General features: G+C 43.9%; 1 protein-coding gene across 2 annotated transcripts in view; it reads left to right on the plus strand.

Annotated features, from left to right (window-relative positions):
• MFSD8 (major facilitator superfamily domain containing 8) overlaps nt 1–26,925 on the plus strand; it is a 50,745-nt gene extending 23,820 nt beyond the window's left edge. For both annotated transcript variants that reach the window (XM_068279986.1, XM_068279977.1), the window contains exons 5-13: nt 3,515–3,755; nt 3,836–3,949; nt 4,037–4,181; nt 6,279–6,337; nt 7,746–7,851; nt 11,799–11,933; nt 17,922–18,025; nt 19,579–19,814; nt 21,748–26,925. In XM_068279986.1, coding sequence (XP_068136087.1) covers nt 3,515–3,755; nt 3,836–3,949; nt 4,037–4,181; nt 6,279–6,337; nt 7,746–7,851; nt 11,799–11,933; nt 17,922–18,025; nt 19,579–19,814; nt 21,748–21,948 — 1,341 coding nt within the window. In that variant the 3' untranslated portion in view covers nt 21,949–26,925. The remainder of the gene's footprint in view (nt 1–3,514; nt 3,756–3,835; nt 3,950–4,036; nt 4,182–6,278; nt 6,338–7,745; nt 7,852–11,798; nt 11,934–17,921; nt 18,026–19,578; nt 19,815–21,747) is intronic.

Below are 26,925 nucleotides of genomic sequence, written 5' to 3' on the forward strand. Positions count from 1 at the left end.
AAGAGGTCATAGCCTAGGGTCACAAAAACCTGTTTATTTGGGCAATTTCAATGGTGGCGAGTCTGACGTACATAAATCGCAGCAATGGCCGTTAGCAACGTCTGAATCTCACGAAATGTCTCATGCAGGTAGAAGACATATTGTTAGACTTGGGCTCCAAAGATGGGTTCCCTACATCTCTGCAAACCAGAGTTACAGGGCTACAAATTTGGTAAAATCCCCCATAGGCTTTCATTGGGCCTCCTATTTACAGTTCCAAAATCTCACATCTTTTCAAAGGGCAATTGCTCAGCAGTGGCAAATTTTCTAGCATTGTAGGGACCCTTAGGGGGAACATGACTGGTGAGTTTCGGGCCCCTAGGCCGAAGAGGTCATAGCCTAGGGTCACAAAAACCTGTTTATTTGGGCTATTTCAATGGTAGTGATGGTGACGTCCATAAATCTCAGCCATGGCCGTTAGCAACGTCTGAATTTCACGAAATGTCTCATGCAGGTAGAAGACATATTGTTAGACTTGGATTCCAAAGATGGGGTCCCTACATCTCTGCAAACCAGAGTTACAGGGGTCCAAAATTGGTAAAATCCCCCATCGGCTTTCATTGCCTCCCTATTTCACTTTCCAAAATCTCACATCTTTTCAAAAGGCAATGGCTCAGCAGTACCAAATTTTCTAGCATTGTAGGGACCCTTAGGGGGATCATGACTGGTGAGTTTTGCCACTGATGAGCCATTGCCCTTTGAAATGGTGTGAGATTTTGGAACGGTAAATAGGAGGCCCAATGAAAGCCTATGGGGGATTTTACCAATTTTGGAGCCCTGTAACTCTGGTTTGCAGAGATGTAGGGACCCCATCTTTGGAATCCAAGTCTAACAATATGTCTTCTACCTGCATGAGGCATTTCGTGAAATTCAGACGTTGCTAACGGCCATGGCTGAGATTTATGTACGTCACCATCACTACCATTGAAATAGCCCAAATAAACAGGTTTTTGTGACCCTAGGCTATGACCTCTTTGGCCTAGGGGCCCGAAACTCACCAGTCATGTTCCCCCTAAGGGTCCCTACAATGCTAGAAAATTTGGTACTGCTGAGCCATTGCCCTTTGAAAAGATGTGAGATTTTGGAAAGTGAAATAGGGAGGCAATGAAAGTCTATGGGGGATTTTACCAATTTTGGACCCCTGTAACTCTGGTTTGCAGAGATGTAGGGACCCCATCTTTGGAATCCAAGTCTAACAATATGTCTTCTACCTGCATGAGGCATTTCGTGAAATTCAGACGTTGCTAACGGCCATGGCTGAGATTTATGTACTTCACCATCACTACCATTGAAATAGCCCAAATAAACAGGTTTTTGTGACCCTAGGCTATGACCTCTTCGGCCTAGGACTGCATTGAACGCGACCCACGCATTGTGCGCATTCTGGACAACACCAATTACTGGGTTTATACCCTTCTGGATCCACGGTACAAACACAATGTTCCAAAACTGCTTGAAGAAAGAGTCCGACAGGTCAAAATGGAAGAATACCAGCAGGCCCTTGTGGAGACTTTAAAGAGGAGATTGACATCCTCCCCCTCCTCTAGCCAGTTGTACGCCGACAGAATGACTTCCGCAAACCCAGGACGACCAGGAGGGCAGCAAACAACACAAGCCGCAGCTAGTGCCCAAAAGGGAATGGTATCGGCAGTGTCCTTGGAGTGGGAAAATTTTCTGACACCCATGCAGCAGCACACAGAACAGCAAGCGTGCAGATCCACCTCCAACACCGATCGCTTGGAGAAGATGGTCAAGGACTACATGTCAGATGGCATAGCTGTGTTGAACAATCCATCTGCACCCTTCAACTATTGGGTATCGAAGCTAGACACCTGGCACAAACTGGCAATGTACGCAATAGAGGTGCTGGCTTGCCCGGCAGCCAGCGTTATGTCGGAACGCTGTTTTTGTGCGGCCGGAGGCATCGTCACAGATCGGCGTATCCGCCTCTCCACAGAAAATGCAGACCGTCTGACTCAAATTAAAATGAATCAATCCTGGATTGGAAACGACTACGCAACACTCCCGGACCCCAACCAAGTAACATGAACAATGAACATCTGTGATGGGTTAGCGTTTCCGGTCCCTGTTTATTGAACCTCTCATCTGTATTACATTTATGACTGCATGGCGACAAAATGCAAATTGCTATCCGCACACTTCTTGTCCTCATGCAAGGCCTGGGTTGTTGTGTCTCAAAGCGTGGCCTTCTCCTCCTGCGCCACCCTCCTCCTGTTCCATCACGTGTGCTGCTGCTGGGTTAGCGTTACCGGTCCCTTTTCCTGGAACCTCTTATATGTATTACATTTATGACTGCATGCCGACAAAAAGCATGTTACCTGTGCAAAGAAAACAGACATTTCCCGCATTTAAAAGACAGTTTTCCCTTTGAAACTTTAAAATCAATTTTCTCAAAAACTATAAGCTCTTTTTGCTAAAAAATTTTTTCCTCTTGTACCCACTCCCAAGGTGCACATACCCTGTAAATTTGGGGTATGTAGCATGTAAGGAGGCTTTACAAAGCACAAAAGTTCGGGTCCCAATTGACTTCCATTATGTTCGGAGTTCGGCTCGAACACCCGAACATCGCGGCCATGTTCGGCCTGTTCGGCCCGAACCCGAACATCTAGATGTTCGCCCAACACTAGTGCCAAGTAGTGCATAGTAAAATACAGTGGTTTGCAAAAGTATTCGTCCCCCTTGAAGTTTTCCACATTTTGTGATATTACTGCCACAAACATGAATCAATTTTATTGGAATTCCACTTGAAAGACTAATACAAAGTGGTGTACACGTGCAGTGGCGTAGCTAAGGAGCTGTGGGCCCCGATGCAAGTTTTACAATGGGGCCCCCCAAGCACTCTATACATAGCAATTAATATGGTTCAACAAAACCTGCTAATGGCAATTACAGTGTCTGAGGTGCAAGAAGGGGATGGGGAACAGTTTGTTAATGATTACCACTATTCAAAGTATCTATAGAAGTGAGTTGCCCTGGCTTTGTTTAGGGTCGTTGTCCTGCTGGAAGGTGAACCTCCGCCCCAGTCTCATGTCTTTTGCAGACTCCAAGATCTTCTGATTTACGTTCCACTTCTCACGTGTACACCACTTTGTATTGGTCTTTCATGTGAAATTCCAATAAAATTGATTCATGTTTGGCAGTAATATGACAAAATGTGGAAAACTTCAAGGGGGCCAAATACTTTTGCAAACCACTGTATTTTAAATTATCAATATTTTTTTTTTTTTTTACTAGCGGCACCACCCAGCATCCAACTCATGAGGCGTCGCCGCAATTTGTACTCTAATTTCACTGCCCTTGGTGAATGCAGTACCATAAAAGTGGCAGAATCTGAAAATTTTCCACAGTATTTCCATAAAGAAGGGTAACAATCCATTTGACTCAACCATGCTGCTGACTAAAAAGCTCAAGGTAAAGGTTGTAATCCTTTTTCTATACTCTTCATTTTTCACAGATCGATTCAACTGCTGACACAAGTTTCCTCGGCTGGGTCATAGCTTCCTTCAGTCTGGGCCAAATGATTGCATCACCCTTGTTTGGTTTATGGTCTAATCACAGGCCCAGAAGAGAGCCCCTCGTGGTCTCCATCTCCATACTGGTGGCCGCCAGCTGTCTTTATGCCTATGTACATTTACCTGCCAGTCACAACAAGTATTATATGCTCGCTGCCCGAGCTCTAGTTGGCTTTGGATCAGGTATGTTCCTATAGGGTTGAATAGCTCAGTTTTTGAAACCAGCATACGTTTATCAGCTGCCATTTTTGCTTCTTTTCTAGGCAATGTTGCAGTGGTTAGATCTTATGTTGCTGGGGCAACGTCTTTGTCGGAAAGGACAAGTGCAATGGCAAACATAAGTGCTTTCCAAGCACTGGGATTTATTCTGGGCCCTGGTAGGTAGGTTTTTGGATGTCCCCTGACATTGTGGATAGAGTTATTATGATGCTATAATTGGATAATCCATTGTCTCTTCTTGCTAGCGTTTCAGGCCTGCTTCACATTGATTGGAGAAAATGGTGTAACGTTCAGTGCTATTGACCTCCAGCTAAACATGTACACTGCACCATCACTCATGGGCGCTTTCCTTGGAGTTGTCAACATTGTTCTAATCTTTGTTGTATTCAGGTAACACAGATTATTTTTATTAAAACTATTGTGTTATATATACAGTATATAGTCAGTTTTATAATGATGTGGATACACTATAGCAAGTTTGGCACCATTTTTAGACAGTTGGAACCAGATTAACCAGTCTGAGTACTTGTTTAACTGCTGAACGTTGTTTAATTGCGCTGAACAACTTCTCTACTTTTACTCCACTTTTGCACTTGCTTTGAGGAAGTGGCCCTAGATTGTGATGTTATATCATGTATGAAAGTGGTAGTACTTGGAGGATACCAGAAACAGGAAGAAAACCAATGCAAATAAGTTTGGAGTACTGGAGAAAAAAACACAAAGACAACGGGAGCCCAAATGGTGCAGTATGTCACGAAAGGATGAGAAAATAGGGTAAAGGGGGTTCGAAAAAGGAATTCTCACAAGGGTGGGTTGCACAAGGGGTATACAGGTATACCAGCAATCCTGGAGGCGGTCACATTCTTGGAAAAATCCCATACACTCTAGACCAGGGGTCTCAAACTAAATTTACCTGGGGGGCCGCAGGAGGCAAAGTCAGGATGAGGCTGGGCCGCATAAGGAATTTCACAATCGCGGCGCACCGCCGCCTCTGCCTGCCCCTCTCACTCTTCCTTCACAGAGAGGGGCGGGGAGAGGCGGCGATTGACGTCAGGAGGGGCAGAGCTGAAGCTGAAAGCTCTGCCCCTTCCAGGAAATTCTGGCGGATTGCCCCCCGGGCGATTTGGGGGCTCTGCAGCCCTCGTTTAGCGGCGGGGATGCGGCGGACTACTTGGGAGCACTGAAGCGAACTATAAGGAAGCTTTTGCCGGCGAGGGCCACAAAATATTGTATCGAGGGCCGCAAATGGCCCGCGGGCCGCGAGTTTGAGACCCCTGCTCTAGACCTATGAAGTGGTGGAGTTCCACCTTTGGTTAGGTGTGTGGAACGCTAGAGGCGCCCCAAACGCGGCTTGACAGATAGAGCAGCACTTTGTTTGGCCTGAGGGGGTGGGCGGGGTCCTGCGAAATGCGTTGCCTGTGCTTGTGTATTACTATTAAATTCCTTTTTCTAAAGTGATTTGTCATCTATGAGGTAAGCCACCTCTTTCTTTCAAATTTTTATTGTTTTTAAAGTGTTTTATTCACCGACTGGGCGCCTCTTCACCTCCTAATGCAAATAAGATTAGGCGAGGAAACTGAACTCAGGACCTAGTTGGCCAGACTGGTGCTTGCAGGTTATTCATAGGAATCTGACTCCTGTCAGTAAACACAATTGCTTATGTTTGTGGAAATGAGCATCATGATTTGACATGTGGTGATGTTACCTGGAGGTAAAAAACTGCATGTTGTGACTCACCACTAAGGTGTGACACCTATCCATTGCTTGTGCCAAGCCCCAGCAAGCTCCTGGCGGGTGCACAGGAGCAGTTGACAGGCGGTGAATTAACTGCCTTCAAGCTCCCTCCGAAAAGGCTGAGAGACCAGCCATCTGTCTCACAAATTTTTTTGGGTCTTTTTTTTTTTTTTGTGCAACTGATCACGATTGTTTTACCAGCAGCAGAAGGCCTCTTTCAGGTTTTACTCTCTATAAACAGAGCATGCAGTTCAGCAGAGCCCCGCATGCATGCATTGATGACCAGACTGAAAGCCCAACTAAACCAAAAATATTTTAGTCAGTGTTAAACGAGTGGGAAAGTTATAAGACCACTAACTGCTTGCTATTCTCTGACTCTAGCTGTGTCTCTGTGGAGAAATGTTCTCCTTGCCCTTTCACAGCTGTGGGAACAGGAAGTGAGCGAAATCCTCCTCATTGTGAAACCAGATGGCGGAAAAACCTAGAGGTTCTTTTTAGCATGGGACCCCTCAAAGTGTTTGTGGGGAGCCCCATGCAGTATAGTTATTACCCTGAATATGTTTGGAGGTTGTGCTAATTGAGTTTTTTCACCTTATCTCTTATATGCCAGTATTTTCTTGGTTAGATTTCTGAATTCCTATTTTTTTATATACTGTAAGGCTTCATATGTTATAGCCTATGTAATAGAATTGTGCGTGGTTAGTGGTTTGTACATTATACAAGTTACACTGAATGATCTTCTTCTCCTTGCAGAGAACACAGGGTGGATGATCTGGGAAGGCACATAGGAAGTGTAAATTATGAGCCAGAAGGTAAATGTATTTCAGTATAAAATATTCTATTCAGGTTTTACAGGAATAAAATCCTTGAATTCTCAATTTTTAAGTCCAAACATTGTAGCAAAGTGTTTACAGCCCTGGATAACCATGTACAGATTTATTATTATAATAGTACTTTATTAGTATTTCTATATGTAATCAAGACTGCTGCTTATTAAGTATATGCAAATCTGTTACTCTCTGTGTACATGCCTGCATAAGTGCAGATGGCATGACATGTATTCCCATGTATGGTAAAACTTGTGGAAACAATTTAAATACAGTAGAATCTCATTTATAGTAAACTCTGATATAGTAAACCTCTGGATATAGTAAACTTAATCCTCAGGTCCCAGTAAATGTGTCTGTATAAATATTCAATGTATGATCAATCCTGATATAGTAAACTTCTGATATAGTAAACTACTTTTTCTAGTCACTTGAAGCTCACTATTCAGAGATTCTACTGTACTGGTCTTTTCCTCCTGCTTTGTATGAAAGTTGAGAGAAAACCAGATTGTCCATGTTTATACATTTTGGACACATTTTGCCAGAAATAGGCTGATTCACGCTGCCAGGACAAATGTTCCATTTATCGTAACGGATGTGAACAGATGGTATGCAAATTAGTCAGTCCAGAAAGCATCAGTTTGGTCCATTCCAGGGTGCGGATCACACAAGTTTGGGTCCCTTACGACTTTTCTGGATTGGCCAGATGCAGCAGATGGCAACAGAATCAGTGCTAGCCTAAGAGAAAGGATGATGACCAATCTCGATATGCTGGTTGCTGCAGCTCACAGCCTGCCACCGTCCATTCAGGTCTTTGCACAGAGGAAACACTGTTATACAGCTCCCAGAACCCCAGCAGAAGCTTCAGGTTCACATTGGTTTGCAATAGACCTACGGAAATGGTCTCTTCCCAGGGAGGACATTCATTGGTCCACTGAGTATTGGACCAATAAAAATACTTCCTGGTGCTGAGGGAGGATTCTTATTGGTCTTTGGCAAACCAATGGGAGCCTGATGCATCTGCTGGGGCTCTGGGATCAATATACTGGCATTCCTAGTGTGCAGAGGACCCGAGCGAGTGGTAATGCAAAAACTAAGCGTACAGAACTGGATGAAAAAGTGATGCCATTGTAAGAAACTGATTTGTTTAAACAGGAGATTGATCAAATTTTATAGGATCAGTTTTTCATCCGGCGATTATATCTTTCAGTGACATTTCATTTTATTGCTAATCCATGTACTGACGAGTTGTTTGATCTTTCTGAGCAGTCCATCCTGCACATTAGCTATGTGATGAAAATAAAAGCAATTCCTACATATTAAAAAACTTATTTCTGTTGTGACAGCAAGTTTGTTCTGTTTTGTTTACTTTTATTGTACTCTTTCTTTTTAGAGCTTGAGTCCAACAAAGAGAATGAGGAGCCAGTGGATCAAGTAGCAGTTGTCTCATCAAATGTTTTATTCTTCGTCATTTTGTTTGTATTTGCAATTTTTGAAACGTAAGTACTGGTGTAAGTTTTTCTGTCTGCAGAACACTTTAATAAAGTGGTCCACTCAGTGTACATCTTTGGAAAGGGAGGACTGAAAGTTAAAGAGTATCTTGTTTCTGCCATACATTATGTTGTATGTTGAGATCTGAGAATCTCCAGGCATTTCGACAGTGTTCCAGGTATTTCTGTCCTCAAAGAAGCTATAGACGTCAGAGAGTGATACCATTTACACAAAGACCATCTGACTATCTCTAGTGGCTGTTACAGGAACACTTGAAATAGTTGAGGTTTGTCTTGTTCTCTGCATCAACTTATATTTAACCACTTCACCTCTAAGGGGCCTTTCACACTGTGGTGATGTGGCATGTTACCGCACTGCTACCGCAGGGCAATGAAAACCTATGGGGAAAATCCTCAATCTGATGCGGTTTTCCTCAATCCGATGTGCTTCCAAAACTACGTTAACGTATCTGCGTCGACCCGGAAGTTATGTAAGTCTATGGTGACACGTGTCGGTGTGAATACCCACACCAGGTTTTACTTGTTGCGCAGAAGCGTACTTTTTGCAATACGCTTCCACGCGCGTGATCGCTTGGCTGGCAGGAAGTGAGCGTCACTTCCTGCTTGGCCGGATGCCACACAGAGAATACTGCATAGTAATACGGTATTCCCTGAAGGCCTATTTGTAGCAGTGCGGTGAGGCTGCCGCACCGCCAATATGCAGTGTGAAACCAGCCTCGGGGGTTTTCACTTTAAACACCAGAGAAATTTTCACATTTCAGCGCTGCCTCCATTCATTCGCCAACACTACTTATTACACTGAAATAATCTATACATTGTTTTTTTTCGCCAAAAATTAGTTTTTCTTTTGGTGGTACTTTTTGCAAAAATTATTTTATTCTAAATGCATTTAAACGGGAATAATAAGAAAAAGAGAGACAAAATTAATTGTTTCTCATTATTTGGCCATTATAGTTTTAAAATAAAACATACTACTGTAATTTAAAACCCACAATTTTATTTGCCCATGTGTCCCTTGTTATTACATTGTTTAAATGATGTCCCTACTACAATGTATGCAAAAGAGTAGGCCGGCACCATCCAAAATATTATGCTCTTTTATTTGATTATAAGCATCACAGCATCCATGTACGGTGTTTTGAGGCGTCCGCCTCTTTTTCAAACTCTGCTGTGTGTGATATATATAGAGCTTCAAAGAGGCAGACGCCTCGAAACGCCGCATATGGATGCTGTGATGCTTATAATCAAATAAAAAAGCATAATATCATTTTGGATGGTGCCGGCCTACTCTTTTGCATTACTTTGGTCTGGAGTGTTGCTGGATCCTGCCTGGCACATCCCCTATGTACTTTTGAGGAGTGTTGCACACTAATGTTTTTTCCTACTACAATGTATGGTGACAATGTGCGATTTGGAAATAAAGGTGTATTTTTTTCCATTATGTGATTTTGGATACTCTAACAATAACGCAATCCCTTATTTGCAAAAGAATAACAGTAATACACCCTCATAGCATACATATTTTAAAAACTAAGTCCCTAACGTAACAACTTATGTATTGTCTTTTAAATTCCGGAACGTTAAATGTATTTATTTTTTTACTATTCTGTTGTATGGGGGGCAGGGAGGGAGCATAATAAATTAAAGGGCTTATTATAGGGATAGGAACTGTACATTAATTTTTTTTTCATTGTAATATTCTTCTCAGCCACTAGATGTCCCCACACATTTCCCTGTCTGGTTAGAATGCAGTGGCAGTGACTGTCATTTTTTCAAGGAAATTATTTCTGTTGCTCGTTGCAACAGATTTTATTCCAATTGAAACACTTAAGCCTCGTACTCACGAGGCACAAATGTTGCCAGTCGCAACAACAACAAAAAAAAAGCAGCGACAGCTCGTCGCCAGGTCCCTCTGTGCTGCAGCCGTACACACGGCGCACAGAGGGACAGAGATGCGGCAGAAGCTGTTGCCGAAGGTTCCTCCCCCCCGCCGGAAGCTCCGTCGATGGTAAGTGTGTTGCTGTCGCTAGTCCGCATACACACGGCGGACTAGCGACAGTTGGGGTGAAGTTTCGGTGACAGCTGTAGCAGGCGATTGACCGCGCCAATCGCCTGGCGACAGCTCCGACGGGCGACGGTTCGGGGCGCGCGCGTCATACACACAGGCGACCTGCTGCCGAAACACGCGCGAGCCACATGGTTGCGGCGACAGTTGTAGCCCGTGTGTATGGGCAATTAGATTGGGTTTAGAAACTAATCACCAATCTGCGCCCAACTGCAGAGGGCTGCATGTGCATGCTCGCAGTGGCTGCACAAACAGAGAGACTAGTATCTATGCACCTGGGAGCCCAGGCGAGATTTCCAGGGATGTAGATACTCATCCCACTGGTGCGTGATCTCGCAATGCGCAAGATAGGCAGGGAACAAGCACGCGTTCACTGCAGTAGGAGAGAGGAGACGGCCGCGAACAGCCTGCCAGCCACGATCAGAGCTGGCAGACTGTTAGGACATACAACGGCAATTTTTTTTTTTTTTTTGTACAGCGCTGCAATCTAGCGCAGCACTGTACAGGGTACAGCTCTGTCACTGAGCTGTCCCCAGGAGAGGCACACAAACTGATCCCTCTCATAGGCTGATGCCCATGAGAAGTGATCTTTCTGATTAAGAAAATATGTTTTAAAAAATATCTTAAGAAATAGCTTAATAGCTAAAGAAAAAAATATTTCAATAATATTAAAAAATGCAAAAAACATTGCAGCAGCAATCAGATCCCACAGTGGGCAGAAAAGAAGGCAACAATAATTTAACTGTTTAAGGGAAACTAAACTGAAAAGGTTGTGTATTTTTCCTTTTAAAATAATACCAGTTGCCTGACTCTCCTGCTGATCCTGTGTCTCTAATACTCTCAGCCACAGCCCCTGAACAAGCATGCAGATCAGGTGCTCTGACTGAAGTCAGACTGGAATAGCTGCATGCTTGTTTCAGGTGTGTGATTCATCCACTATTGCAGCCAAGTAAGATCAGCAGGACTGCCAAGCAACTGGTATTGTTTAAAAGAAAAAAATCCATATCCCTCTCAGTTTAGGTTCCCTTTAAAGCTGTGCAGTGTCACTTGGTCACTGTGTGTGTGTGTGGGGGGGGGGGGGGGGCTAAGCCTGTGGTCCACAACTGGTTAAGGCTGTGTATATCAGGTTAGATGATACAAGTGTACAGAAAACCATCACAATGCAATGATCTGAAGGTGGAATACCCTTTTAACAATGCAACAGTGCATACTGATTAGAGAAAGGAGCTGCTTGAGGAAGGAGGGGCTGGAGGAAGTAGAATTCAGCTGAATGGCACTGTAAACTTGCCAACCAACATATGTCTCCACACTGCACTAGAATGCAGTAACAGAAATTAGGACAACTAAAAGATGTATTACAGCAAACATATATTTTTATTTATTAAAGCAGTATTATGCAACACATCAGATATTTTTACAGCATAAAATTTTAAGGTCAGTTCCCCTTTAAGCTGGGAGTGGAGTGGGCAATAGATATACGTAATTATAAACATGACATTTGTGTTCTGTGTGTGTCTTCCCCTACACCTGTACAGACATTTAGTGTGGCAGTGAAAGGGTTCACAGTGCCACAGTAAACACTTGCAAAACACTATCAGATAACAACCCATGGATTTAGTCATTTTAATTGTATCAGCATTCATATTGATTGATATCTGAAACGTTAAAAGTAGCGGCCCGGGTTTTTCCCCTAGGTTTATACTCGAGTCAAAGTATAGTATGTGTATGTATGGTAGTGATGATGTTTTTTGGTTATTGATGAAGTTGCTTGCTAGATATTTGTTGTTCTTGATGGAGTTCCCTAGCATCATTTTTGAAGGGACAGTTCTTTCATTTTGTTTATCTGTGTTTTCTATTTTTTTTCCTCCAGAATTGCAACCCCACTAACAATGGATATGTATGCGTGGACCAGAATGCAAGCAGTGTTTTACAATGGAATTATCTTGGCTGCTATTGGTGTAGAGTCAGTGATTGTATTTATTGCAGTTAAAATACTTTCTAAGAAGTAAGTGATGTAATTTATCAGTAAATCACAACTGTGATGAAAATGATAGAAAACAAAACTCCAGTTAAAATGTAGTGTACATGAGATAACTTGTGTACTATGCGGTAAAGTAAAGCTAGATTGGCTTACAATTTAACCCTCCCCATTCCAGCCTGTGATTACAACTATGACTGGTTTACTGATAACAAGTTGGAATCAGGTACTTTCTCTGGCTGTAAATAAAAGCCATTCAACTACTCAGCATGTTGAGAGATTAAATAAGCATCTTTACTTTCTTTATAGTTATTTTCTGTGAGAAACCCCTTTACAGGCAAATGATGGATGAATCATCATCACTGACCTCAGTTGTTTATATTTATAAACAGTAATCCATTTTAACAACCAATCCTCCAGGATGGCTGATACAAGAGAGGAAGCCTGCTCCGCCCACCAAAGGAAACACCTCCAAATAAAACAATTAGGCAATTAGGTAGCCCTATAAATCCTCCCCTGCCTTTACTCCCTCAGTTCTAGTGTGTTTCCCACACCGAAGACACCTTACAAGGCAGGACTGTACCTGTCTTCCAAGATCTTGGCGCCTCCTCCATGGATGGGACTGCGAGTGGAGCTCTCCCCGCTCTGGGTGGCTGCAGACGGGGTGTTTTGTGTCTCAGAGTGGCGGCGGCCTGGACAGAGTGTCGGGGCTGGCCGCATCCGCGGCGGGAGGTAGCGTGTCCGTATTGCCAGCATTCACAAGACTGGCGTTTGGTGCGGATAGGCGCGCGGGGCACGCAACTCTCCTGTTTGTAGGAGGCTTCAGCGTGATGACGCACTTCCGCTTCCGCTTAAAGGCGGAAGCATAGGCAGCGTTCCCCGGCCAGCCGCATCCTCGTGGAGAGATTCAAAGGGAAGGCATGGAGCAGGCAGACGCCTTTCCCTCTGAGCCCAGTGGATCCCAGAGCAGCGCACAGCCACCAGGACAGGTGAGAGCGGACAGAGTGAGCCTCCTTAGTGGAGTATTTAACTCACTCTATCCTCAATAAGAATTTCAAAGTGCTAATATGGGGGACTATGCCTGTTAAACCTCTATGGGGCTATTCTTATATGATTGTCACAGGGCTGAAGGAAAATGTATTTTTTTCTTTTATTTTGTTTTCCAGACTGTCCCTTCTGTACCTGAGGACTCTAGTCATCCTCAGAAGGCTACTGACAAGGCCAGGCGCTGCAGACAGTGTGATGTTAAATTGTCTAAAACTTGGACTAGGTCACACTGCGATAAATGTTTAAAGTCTTCTTCTACCCCAAAGCCTCCAGACCCCACTGTTGTTATAATGAATTTTATGGAGTCTATGAGAAAGGAGTTTTCGTCCACTTTTAAAACCTTTAGATCGGTTATGTCCGCCCCGGCCCAATGGACAATACCGCAGTTACCTACCTCTGCAGTGCCGGCAGTTCCAGCCCCGCTTCTACCTCCTCCTCCTCCCCCTCCCCCTCCTCCTCCGGTTGGGATACCGCCTAACCCTCTGGGGATTCAGTCAGATTCGGGGTCTCTGGGGTTGGCGGTTGCCTCATCAGGGGAGGACTCTCTTGAAGAGGGCGAGGAAAGAAGTGAACCCGATTCAGACTTAGAAGATTTAGAGGGTGCTCCTCAAAAATTTTCTAAGTATCTGTTTAATGCAGAAGAAACTGCTGAACTTCTTAAAGCAGTATACGAGGCGGAGCAGCTGCCTGAGCCAGCTGCTTCGTCTTCAGTAAGAGATGATATTTATGCAGGGTTGGAGTGTTCAGAGGGTAGAAGCTTTCCGGTACATCCGGCTATTCAAAAGCTTATTCAGTCTCAGTGGGAAGATCCGGAGAAAAGATTTTACATTCCCAGATCTTTTAAACGTAGATTCCCCTTTAAAGAGGAGGATATTGCCTTGTGGGACAAATGCCCGAAACTGGACGCTGCTTTGTCGCAGTATTCTAAAAATACTGATTTATCTTTTGAGGACGCAGGGGTCCTGAAAAACCCGATGGATAAAAAGGCGGAAAATTTACTTAAAAGGGCATGGGAATCCATCTCATTTTCCTTTAAACCAGCAATCTCAGCTATGTGCTTGTCTCGTAACTTAAACAAATGGCTGGCAGGGCTTAATAAGCATCTGGTGGATGGTACGCCTCATGCGACTATCCTGGAATCATTCCCTGTAATTGCGCGTTCAGTGGCGTTCTTGGCCGATGCTGCGACTGAATCTTTAAAGTCTGCGGCGAGAGCTTTAGCTCTAATCAATACAGCAAGGCGGGCCTTATGGTTAAATACCTGGGAAGGCGATCTAGTTTCTAAACAGAAATTATGTGCTATGAGATTTGACGGTGACCTTTTGTTTGGAAAAGGATTAGAGGATATTCTTGAAAGGTCTTCGGAAAAGGGCAAAAAATTTCCTGACAAAAGGAAGAAAATGCCCTTTCGTAAAAACTTCCGGGGCAAAAGGCAGTTTGCCCATAATGACACTAAATATCAACCCCCGAGGAAAAGGTGGACATACAATTCGACGAAATCAAGAACTCCCTTTTTATTTAACAAACCAGCCTCCTCTAATGCAAAGGAAAACAAGTGACAGGGAGCTGGTCGGGGGGAGACTTCAGGGGTTCAGTCATGTGTGGGCAAATGTCACCACGAACCCATTTATCTTGGACCTCATGAAATCGGGGTACAAAATCGAATTTTCCTCCCGTCCCCCCCAGAACTTTGTGCTCACAGGTCTATCCAGGGATCAGGAGAAAGCATCCGCCCTGTTAGACTCAATAACCTCGTTAATACAAGACAATGTAATTACCCGGGTCCCAGTTTCCCAATACAAAAAAGGATTTTACTCCAGGGTTTTTATGGTAAAGAAACCGTCAGGCAGATACAGGATGATCCTAAACCTCAAACAGCTAAACCCATTTATTCAGGAAAAGAAATTCCGCATGGAAAACATTCTTTCAATAAAGAATTTAATCCCAAAAGGAGCCTTTATGGCGACACTGGACATTCAGGACGCATATCTACATGTGCCGATACACCCGGCATATCAGCGATTCCTGAGATTTGCAATACGGGTGGGGGACGCAGTTCACCACTTTCAGTATCGAGCCCTTCCTTTTGGGATCTCATCCGCTCCCCGTATTTTTACAAAGATAATGGCAGAGGTGACATCCTTCTTACATCTGCAGACAATTCATATAATACCGTATCTGGACGATTTGTTGATGATAGCAGACTCGGCTCATACTCTTCTACGTCACATAGAGGTGACTATACATTGCCTGTCCCAGCTGGGATGGCTAATAAACTACGACAAATCGATGTTAATCCCAACCCAGAAGGTCAAATTCCTGGGTTTCTGGGTAGACTCGATAGAAGAGAAATTTTGATTGCCAGAAGACAAACAACTGAATTTAATGCTAAAGGTGCAAAATTTCAGATCCCAAGTAAGAGTATCCCTGAGGGAGACTCTATCATTGTTGGGCCTAATGACATCAACAATACCGGGGATAGTCTGGTCACAGTTTCATTCCCGAGTCCTTCAGGAATGGTTCCTCACTGTCTGGGACAAGTCCAAGGAGAGTCTAGATCAATTTCGGGTACTCCCACCCTCTGTGATCTCGTCTCTCCTATGGTGGGAGGAGGTAGGAAACCTCAACCAGGGCTGCCTCTGGAACCCCACAGTCGTCAAGAGAATCTATACGGATGCCAGTCTATGGGGCTGGGGGGCTCACTTGGAACATTTACAAGCTCAAGGACAATGGTCCCCAGAAATTCGAGGAAGATCTTCGAATTTCAGGGAGCTCCTAGCAGTAAAAATGTCACTGCTAGAGTTTCTCCCAGCCATACAAGACTGTCATGTGAACATATTGTCCGACAATATTGTAACAGTGTCCTACATTCGAAAGCAGGGCGGGACGAGATCAAAAGTCCTAAAAGACCTGGCGCTCCAGATTCTTCAGATAGCGGAGAAAAATTGCAAATCAATCTCGGCGGTGCATATAAAAGGCTCGCTAAATATTTTAGCAGATCATCTAAGCAGACATTCAGGAGTGGAGGCAGAATGGTCCCTCAACGAGGAAGTATTCAATCAGTTGATAGCTCATTGGGGGCAACCGGTAGTAGATCTGTTTGCATCACCACAAAATGCGAAAGTCAAAACTTTCTTTTCCCTACATCCTTCATCCAACCTGTCACACCTGGATGCTCTAGCGATACCATGGCCGAAGGGACTTCTATATGCCTTTCCCCCCTTCAACTTAATAGCAAGGGTATTGAAAAAAATAGAACAAGAATCTGCTCTGGTAATTTTTGTGGCCCCCCACTGGCCAAAACGGGCATGGTTCTCAAAGATTCTTCAACTGTCTCTACAGGGACCGTTATTTCTACCTCCCAGGATGGACCTTTTGAGTCAGGAAAAACTTTTGCACCCGAACCCCCAGATGTTTGCCCTAGCGGCCTGGCTCTTGAGCGGGAATCCCTGAGGTTAAGAGGATTCTCGGAAAGAGTCATCTCTACTTTAGTCGATTGCCGTAAATTGACTACAAGAAAAATTTATTGTAAAGTTTATAGAGTGTTTGCCTCTTGGAAGAAAAAGAATGGCATAAAAGAAACAACTCTACCTATTATTTTAGATTTTTTGCAAGACGGTGTTGATTTAGGTCTTGCCCCCAGTACCCTTAGAGTCCAGATTGCGGCTCTGTCCTTTTTTCTTAATTTTAAACTAGCCAAGGAACAGGCAGTGATTGATTTTTTGAAAGCAGTATCCAGATCGAAGCCGATCCCATCAAAGCTTGTGCCTCCCTGGGACCTGAGTTTAGTTCTAAATTGCTTAACTGTTTCTCCTTTTGAACCACTCGACTCAATTTCGTTAAAATGGCTAACTTTGAAAACTGCATTCTTGGTGGCTATAACGTCGGCACGTAGGGTAGGGGACATTCAAGCCCTCTCTATAAAAGACCCATATATGACTATATTTCCGGATAGGATAGTCTTCAAAACAGATCCCACTTATCTACCAAAAGTGTCTTCTCTGTTTCACAGATCGCAAGATGTTATTATTCCTTCTTTCTGTGATCCACCTACTAATCAGAAAGAAGCAAAATTTAACAAATTAGATGTTAGGAGAATTCTTCTTTCCTACCTAGAAACTACAAAATCTTTTAGAAGGTCTAATCACCTTTTTGTGGCCTTTGCAGGGTCAAGGAAGGGGTTACAGGTTTCTAAGAATACTATTGCTAGATGGATTAGGGAAATTATTACTTTAGCCTATACCAATTCAGGACAATCCATCCCTCAGTCGGTAAATGCTCATTCCACTAGATCCCTCGCCACATCTTGGGCGGAAAGGTCAGGGGCTTCCTTAGAGCAAATATGTAAAGCAGCGACCTGGTCTAGTCATCAGACTTTCGTAAGGCACTATAGAGTCGATCTGTTGTCAAGTCAAGACTTGTCTTTTGGGAGAAAAGTGCTACAAAACGTCATCCCTCCCTAAGGTAACTCTACTGAACTTCTCGCTGGTCTCTCTTGTATCAGCCATCCTGGAGGATTGGTTGTTAAAAGCCTGTTAGAACTTACCGGTAGCGGTATTTCAACGAATCCTCCAGGATGGCTACCTTAGTTCCCTCCCTATTAGGGGGGTTATTGATTATTAAATATAACTATGTCTTGTTGTTTTCCAGGTGGATCCTTCTGCGTGGTACTCTATAATAACTGAGGGAGTAAAGGCAGGGGAGGATTTATAGGGCTACCTAATTGCCTAATTGTTTTATTTGGAGGTGTTTCCTTTGGTGGGCGGAGCAGGCTTCCTCTCTTGTATCAGCCATCCTGGAGGATTCGTTGAAATACCGCTACCGGTAAGTTCTAACAGGCTTTTGGACCATATTGATGATCAATGCTACAAATTGCTACCTGTAGATGGAAGTATTGTCACGATCATGTTTTATTGTATTATTGAATTACTGTAGGTAACCAATTAATAAAATGATTTTCTTTTGCAGGACAGGAGAACGTATTCTGCTTTTTGGAGGACTTGCTGCTGTCTGGGCTGGGTTCTTTATCTTATTGCCTTGGGGAAACCAGTACCCGAAAATCCAATGGGCAGGTTAGTAACGCTGGCATAAAATGGACAGTAATGGTTATAATCAAATCCCCAGGATAGGTGAGGTTCCTCCATGGATTCTTACACACACTCCAGCAGGTGCGGATGGCATTACTCAGCATAAGGGCTCTTTTACACTACATGTGATTCTGATGCAATTTTTCATTCAATTTTTGATGCAATTAAAGTCCTGCATGCTGCGTTTTTCCTGCTTTGTGTTGCTAGTATCCAGTGAAAATTGCAAATCTGAGAAAAAGAAGCCACAAACTGAATTAAATCAGCATTTCCAGAGCAATTTCATTTAGGGAATGCAGGCTCAAAAGTCACATTTCCTGTAATTGCTCCAAGAATTGCTCTGTTTTCAGTAGCAAAATTGCTTTCAAAAACCTCTTTTGTGTGATTTGTGCTCTTTAGTAGGCTCTAGGCCTTAGGGTGTGTTCACACTATGCATGTTGACACATGTGAATGCTTTGCCCATACAGTTGTATGGGCATATTCACATTCCTGTGTTTTAATGAATCCAGAGACGAAGACTAGTAGTGAAAGTTTTATAAATACCTGGGGCTTCTTCCAGCCCCACCTGCACAGATCGCTCCCACGCCAAAGTCCACAGCCTTCTCTATCGCGGTATTCGCGGCCAGTTTTATGCATGCGCTGTGCGCTACCTCCGTCTCTTTGGTGGATAATAGTACTGCCCCTGCGCAGTACTATTCCCGCCGGAGAGAGACAGAGGGAGCGCACTGTGCTGACCACGACTGACAAAAGTTACAGGACCCGGTACTGCTGATAGAGAAGGCTGAGGACGGCGGCGTGGGAGCGATCCGTGCGGTTGGGGCTGGAAGAAGCACGAGGTAGGTATAAAACTTTCTCTAGTCTTCGTCTCTGGTACACTTTAATGGACTTTCTACAGTGCATCTCTGGATAGTATGCAAAAACCCACATCTTAAGGTGGCCACTAATGATCCAATCTTTTTTTATCCAATCTTACCAAATCTATGTAGTATACAGGTACTTTGAGTGATTTTATTGAATTAATCATTTAGACAGACATAAAAATGGTAAGATTGAATGAAAACAGTTGGATCATTAGTGGCCACTATTACATAGCAATTGGTCATGCTGTAAACAAAATGAGTTTCATTAAGAGTTCTTGGGCCTGATGCACAAAAGGGCAGTAATTTTTGCCTTGCACAGGCAGCCCACGGCGATTTTACCGATACTAATGCACACAGCAAATTTACCAGTTGTTTTTTTTGTGCGTCAGGCCTCTGGTTAAATTTTATACTTATATATACGGTATATATATATAGTTATAAAGTTTACCACATCAAATGACATGGTTCTTTTTACATTGCAATAAGTCCTGTAGAGCCTTTCAGTGATTATAGGGGTATCACTTTCACCTTGGAAATGTGCACCAACAGAAGGCAGTTTTTCAAACCACTGGCTTTCTGTATGTACTGCGGGCTGAAATGTACATTTATTACATGTAACATTACAAAGGATATTGATTTCTTTATAGTGATCTAGGATAACTGGTTTACGTTTATCTACAGAAATCCAGAACACAACCATTCACAACTCAAGCTACTGGAGTGTCGCTGTTACAGCACCCACCAATCATACTGTAGAGCCAACAGGATGCCCTGCAACTCAGTCTTGGTGTTTCTACACCCCGGTCATTCACCTAGCTCAATACCTTACATCTGACATTCTGATTGGCTTGGGCTATCCAGTTTGTAACGTTATGTCTTATACCTTGTATTCAAAAATCATAGGCCCAAAACCACAGGTAAGTTTTATGTCCTTGCAAATGAGATTTCTCAGACTGTAACTTGGTATTCAGGAATCCTTTATTAGATGTATAATGGTATCTACATGTTTTTATTGTTTTCTTTTTCAGCTTAAAGCTTTGTTTAAATCCCTTTTAATATATATGAGGTATACCAAATCTTACAAGTAAATTCTGTATTCCGTGCAGTGAGTTACCATTGCAAGCATGCTGGGTTTTCTGCATAACTGCAGCTGTTCTCCAACCCTGACACAGCTTACCAGTGTAATGCTGAGGATACACGGTACGTTTCTGTACCGTGTATCGACCAGCTGATCCGGCCAGCTGATAATATTCAGCTGGCCCGATCAAGCTGCTCGACCCCCGCCCGCTCGATCCCCGCCGGCGGACAATGGCAGGGAATCGAGCGCTGATAAGGAAGCGCCGGCGGGGACGAGCGGTAATCAATCCGCGGGGACGCGGCGGGATTCCATCCGGCGGCTAATCGGCCGCCGGATCGACCCGTGTATTGCCAGCATAAGAGCCTGCTTACTTTTCACTCGAGATGGGCCCAGAGCCCTAAAGATTTTTCTGTGGGAACCAGTTGGACAGCCCTCAGTCTTACCCAAGCAGTGCCCTGTCGGAGTAAGTGGGTTTCAATGTGAAATTGACAAAACACTGTATGAAGATTTGGTATCAGGGTGTCTCTGGAGAAGGTACCTGATATATAACTAAGGGTTGAAGAGGATATACTTTATTCTTTGGCTTCATTGTGAAAACAGGCACTATCAGTGGCAGGGTCTTTGCAGGATGTGGGCAGGCATGGTTCAGGCTAAAGGTTATGGTTAGGCATGTATGGCTCAGGTTCAGGATGAGTTTATGGCAGGCAGGTATAGTCAGGTTCAGGCAACGGTCAACAGAAGATCAAAGGCAAGGTCAGACAATCTGGGGCAGCAATGGAAATAATCAGACAAGAGTCGCAGATTTGAGCATAAAGAGCTGGGTGTCAACAAACAGGGTTGAAATACCTTCCTTATGAACAAGTTAACACCTCGTTTGCAGGAATGTGCACTGGTGCATGCACACCAAACTGAACTTATATAAGTGTACAGGAAAACACACATGCACATATCCCTTGCCACAGTCATAACACTTTGGCCAGAAAGGTGTAAGCATAGATGGGGTGCGTTGCTAAACCAAGTGACAGGCAATGCAGATGATGGCAGTACTTCTGAAGCAAACCCTGGAAGTCCAAGCAGGAATCCCAGATAAGACTCTGGTGGTGGTAGGGATACCTCCCATGAAACATCTTGGGATAACTTTCAGTCTCCGTGTCCGCCTCTGTCCTCCTCTATGCCCCTTTGTGTCTCATACCCCTTGGTGTCTTCTGCATGGGCACAGTACAGGGAGTCCCCGACATTGCGGCAGGTTGGGAGGTTCGTATTGGCAGACATTCACCAGTCAGGAATTCCCTGCATTTGCACTATAAGACGCAGTGACTTTAGGGGGAGAAAAAGTGAGTCTTATAGTCAACAAAAAAGTACTTGCTGTGAAACCCTAGTAACCAATTCGATATGCCTGTTAGTAAGGCAGCGTTCACATGTATCTTTTTCTCGTGCACATTTTCTGCAAAGGAAAACACATTTAAATAAGGTATTTGAGCTAGTTCACACCTAAATGCATTTTTGTGCATGCAGAAAAAAAACTGAAAGTAGTGCAGCATAATACTGCACATTGTATGCATTTTCTGTATCAATTATATTAGCTGTTATGAAAAGGCACACACTTATCACAAGTGTGACTGATGCCATAGTTTGAGCAGTTACACAGCTAGCATGATGACAAATGATGTGATTGGTGTCTATAGTATATCATTGCACTTTGTACCATATCCAACTTGTTTGTACAGCATAATTTAAATCCAGTTTCCTGTTTTAAACGTTTTGTCTTTTAGGGAGTATATATGGGCTGGTTGACAGCAGCTGGCAGTGCAGCCCGCACTCTGGGACCAGTGTTCGTCAGTGAAACCTACACACACTTGGGACCTAGATGGACGTTTAGTCTGATTTGTGGAATAGTGGCAATATCTTTGATACACTTGGGAGCAGTTTACAAAAGACTTATTGCCTTTTCTGTAAGGTACGGCAAAATATAGCAATAATGAACACTGTCTTTAAATGAAGACCTGCTCAGGGGTGCACTACACTGGATTTGGATTTAAAGACCTTAGAAGTGCTTGAACTTCAGCGGGATTTCCACAAGAGCAATGGGCTCACTACAGATGGTTCTCCATGAGGTAGAGATATAGGAAAATGTAATCGTTTTTGTTTTTTTTAAGTGGATCGGGGTTTCAAAAGGAGAAAAGCACTTTGCAGTATATAGTAGATGTACTTCTTTAAAGTATACCTGAAGTGTTTTTTCCTTAGTGAGTGGAGCCCACAGGCATGTTCTTTTGCCAACAACATGCCTTTGTGACTTCTATGCCCCATCCCCTGGCTAACCATTCTTATAATATGCGGAGAGTAGCAAGAATGGTCCCTACAGAATATGAAGTGGGTGATGTAGGTAATGTATTTTATTTGGTTACTTTTTAAACTCGCTGATTTGCTTTAAAAGAAACCTTAACTGGGAGGGAAATGAATTTTTCCTTTTAACCACTTGAGGCCCATAGGCTTACACCCCCTAGTGGCCAGGCTATTTTTTACAATTTAGTGCTCTGCAGCTTTAAAGGACAACTGAAATGAGAAGAACATGGAGGCTGCCATATTTTTTTTTCCTTTTGAACAATACCAGTTGCCTGGCAGCCCTGCTGATCTATTTGTCTGCAGTAGTGTCTGAACAACACCAGAAACAAGCATGCAGCTAATGTTGTCAGATCTGACAATATTATCAGAAACACCTGATCTGCTGCATGCTTATTCGGGGTCTATGGCTAAAAGTATTCGAGGCAGAGGATCAACATGATAGCCAGGCAACTGGTATTGTTTAAAAGAAAATAGATATGGTAGCCTCCATATCCCTCTCGTTACAGTTTCCTTTAAAAGCTTGCTGCAGAGCCATACAATGGAGCACACAAACTGATTTCCCCCTCCTTTTCTGCCCACCAACAGAGCTTTCTGTTGGTGGGCGCTGATTGCTGTTGCGATGTTTATTCTTTTTTATAGATCCCATCACTCCCTCTTCCAGCCTGTCAATCCCAACGATCCTCTCTCATAGGCATTGGCCTATGAGAGGGGGTTGCTCTGTGAGCCTCTCTAGGGGACAGCCGAGTGACATAGCTTTCCTCACTACCGTAGATCGCACTGCAGGAAACATTCATATCTAGGTTTCCTTTAAGTGTTGAACTGGGTGGATCCTATAGAAGCACAGACTTCCATTACATGGGCAAAAAATTCAACTAAATCTGTGTACATGCTAGATGAAACTTGGGATAAGTCGGCCGTGTCTGCTGAGAATCCAGCATGTGCACAGCAGCCCCAACCATGTGCTGCTCCTGCAAGCTAATGATGCACCCGTAGTCTCAGCCCTGCAATGTAGTCCAAGAGACATTTCTTGCCGGGGCAACATGCCAAGTACATGTTTATGAGACTTACCATAATACTGTTTGAACACTAAATGTGGCCTGTAGGTTATTGCAGCTTTCATACTGAACTCAAAAGTGGAGAGCAGACTATCAGAAGGCCATCAGAACAGTGCAAAAAAGATTTATTAAAAGTAAAGCACATTTTGTTAATTTTGTTTTGTTATTTACCTCTTGGATTTTTCAATCCCCTGTACCAGCTACTTCATTATCCTCTTCTGCCTTCCTTTAGGAATTATGTCTGTTTATGAAACAGGTTTTGAAGGACAAGATGTGAATAGAGATGACCCAAACGGTTCCTGGCGAACTTCGGTGGTTCGCGTTCACGGGCGAACGCAAACTTTATGGCGGTTTGATTCGCCTCCTATACTACATCATTAGGGTCAACTTTGACCCTCCACATCACAGTCAGCAGGCACATTGTAGCCATTCAGGCTACACTCTCTCCTGGAGCCACTCCCCCCCCCCCCCCTAATAAAAGGTAGGCAGCATCAGACATTGGACTCACTCGTATGACTGCAGTAATTAGAGAATGGATAGCTGCTGTGCAGAGAACTATAGGGAAAGCTTAGTTAGGCTCTTGTAGGCTTCTTAGCTTGCTCCCGGCTGATTGTTATTGCTAAAAAAAAAAACACCCCTCAACAGCTCTTTTGAGAGCTAATCTTGTTCTTGTGATCTATTTTTTTTTTTTTTTTTTTTTGTGGGTATGATCCACTTGCATTATATACAGCCCTGTCAGTCAGTCGCAGCTGGCCTTTGGCGCCTTGGTGGTATAATTACTACTGTGCCAGGTGCACATTGTAATACCCATCCACTGCATATACATACCTGTTGCTCACTTCAGAGCACCCACCTACCTATGTGAGCGCACGTAGTGTCACTGTGCCTGTCTGGTACCTGTCTGTGTGTGACAGGTGCACATTGTAATACCCATCACTGCATATACTTACCTGTTGTTCACAGTGCACCCACCTACCTATGTGTGTGGGCGCAGTGTGATATACCACTCCATGCATACAATAATACAATAACCTTTCTATAGCGCTTTTCTCCCATAGGACTCAAAGCGCTTAGGCTCTCTCAGATTCAGTAATTGGTAGTAGGATGGAGTATTCACACAACACAAGATATATTTCTGCAAATGCCAAAGAGAACAGGTGGGTTTTCAGTCTGGATTTAAACACGTCCAGGGATGGAGCTGTCCTGATCTGTTGAGGTACGGAGTTCCAAAATGTAAGGGCAGCATGACAGAAAGCTCTGTGACCAAAAGTTTCCAAGTGGACTCTGGGTATGACTAGATTATTAGAACCTGTGGATCTGAGAATACCTGTTAACTGCACCTGTGTGACTGACTGCACATTGTATTAGTAAAGTCAGTGCATACCTTTCACTTCATCCTCCCAATATGGACAAAACAAAAAACAGAGGCAGGCTGCCTGGCAGGTCTGTTCGAGGTCACGCTGTCCTGATTTTGTGCGGCCCTTGACCAAAGTACAGTGTTTGGAAAAAGGCACGTGCCATCAACCCCCAATATTGTCAGCACGTAGTTGACTATTTAACACAGAACACCTCGTCTTTCTCAGCTTCCGCACGGAAGCGTGACATATCTTCCTCCTCCTGCTCAGATTCTGGCACCCCACTTAACACACTCGGCCGCCACATCCAAAGTACCATCACCCCAGGGCTCAGCGCTGTGGACATTTTTTTTGTGTCTGCCTCAGATGAGAGCAATGCCATCTCTACTCTCTGCCCCCGAAAATTGAGCTGTGGAAAGACCAAGACCCGTGTAGGGACAACTACCTTACGAAGGCACATGATTACAAAGCACAAACTGCAATGGGATGACCACCTGAGGAAAAGCAGCACACAAAAGCAAAGCCACACACCGCAGTGGAAGGTACCAGGTCGCAATTTTTTCTCAAAAAAGGCGATCCCTAAACTGTACCGTGATGTTGAAAGGCAAGTGGTGACATCTCTGGCACACAGCGTTGGGTCAAGGGTCCATCTGATCATGGATGCCTGGTCTGCAAAGCACACTCAGGCCTGCCCAAAGACTGTCAGTCCCCACACACAGCATCTCTGCCTGCATGCCGTGTGACTGCCTGCCCCAAGACTAAGTCGCTCCCCACACAGCACCTCTGCCCGCAGGCCGCTTGACTGCCTTCTCTGCCACCACCAACAGGGTCCAGGACTCCAGGTGGATTCCTGAATTTTTAAGGCCGCTGCTAGCAGCAGCCACTATACTACTTTTTCTGGTGCATGTACATGCCTGCCTATTTTTTCTGCCTGCAACAACAAAACAAAAGGCATGTACATGTGCCAATTCCCCTTCGTGATCATTACCTTGCGGCGGTGAAGGGGCTTGTGTATCACAATGAAGCAATGACCGACGGCTATATGAGTGTCTCTGCTTCATTGTGGACAGACCAAATTTGATCAGCTGGACAGTCACTGTTCTGTCATTGAGCTACTACAACCCGGCAACCATTTAGGCTTGAAAATGGCCACGGCCTGCACTCATGGTGCGCACCAGTCCAGCACGGCCGTCACTACACAAACGGCTGTTTGCGGTGTGTTACACAGTGAGTTTGGTGTGTCAGTGTGAAGCATAAATAGGAGACACCGAGAGCCCAATATAGTGTAGTATGTATTGGAAACCGTGGATAAATGTAAGTGTGAGATGAATATACTCACAAACATGGGTTACCTCTTAGGCAACCACTGTAGATGCAGGTGAGGAGATTAGACCTGTCCTCACTCAGGATTAAGATGTCGCTCTCTGTAGATCAGGAAAGTAGGGGTAGGTCACCCCTCCACCAGGGGTGGACACAGTATTATCGTAAGAGAACAGAGGCGCCAGCAGGATAAAAGGTAATAAAAATTTTAAAATTTGCTGGGAGGCAGTGGTGGACTTATCTCCGGAAAGCAGACTCAAAATACTGTCTGAATTAAACAAATAAATTTATTATTGGTACCCCAAAAGATGCAACGCGTTTTGCAGGCACAGCCCGCTTCATCAGGCAATAAGATAGGGGACAAACAGTAGCACGAATGGCACCTCTGTGTGAACCAGTACTCTACACTCCCTGATTGTATACACATGCAAGACGTTTTAAAGCACTTTAGGCCTGCAATTTAGCATTCAATAAGATTTCTGCCCATAAACCTCTGCTTTGCATCAAATCCAGATTTTTTTTTTTCCCCAGGACTTTTGGCATCTCTCCCTCTCATCCATGTAAAAACTCAGATGTTAGACCCCTTGAAACATCTTTTCCATCACTTTTGTGGCCAGCATAGGTGTTTAGTTTTCAAAGTTTGCCTCCCCATTGAAGTCTGTTGCGGTTCACGAAAGTTTGCATGAACCGAACTTTTGCAGGAGTTCGCAAACCGAAAATTGGAGGTTCTCTAGATGCGAATGTGGAATATAATCTATTTTACACAATGGAGTGAAGTCATAGCAGTATTATCAAATTGGTCTTCCTTGTTCCCCAAGCGTCTCTTTTTTTAAAACTATTACCTTGTCATAACATTGTTAAAAATTAAAACAGCTTA

The sequence above is a fragment of the Hyperolius riggenbachi genome, chromosome 1, assembly GCF_040937935.1.
Source record: "Hyperolius riggenbachi isolate aHypRig1 chromosome 1, aHypRig1.pri, whole genome shotgun sequence".
In the NCBI taxonomy this organism is placed as follows: Eukaryota; Metazoa; Chordata; class Amphibia; order Anura; family Hyperoliidae; genus Hyperolius; species Hyperolius riggenbachi.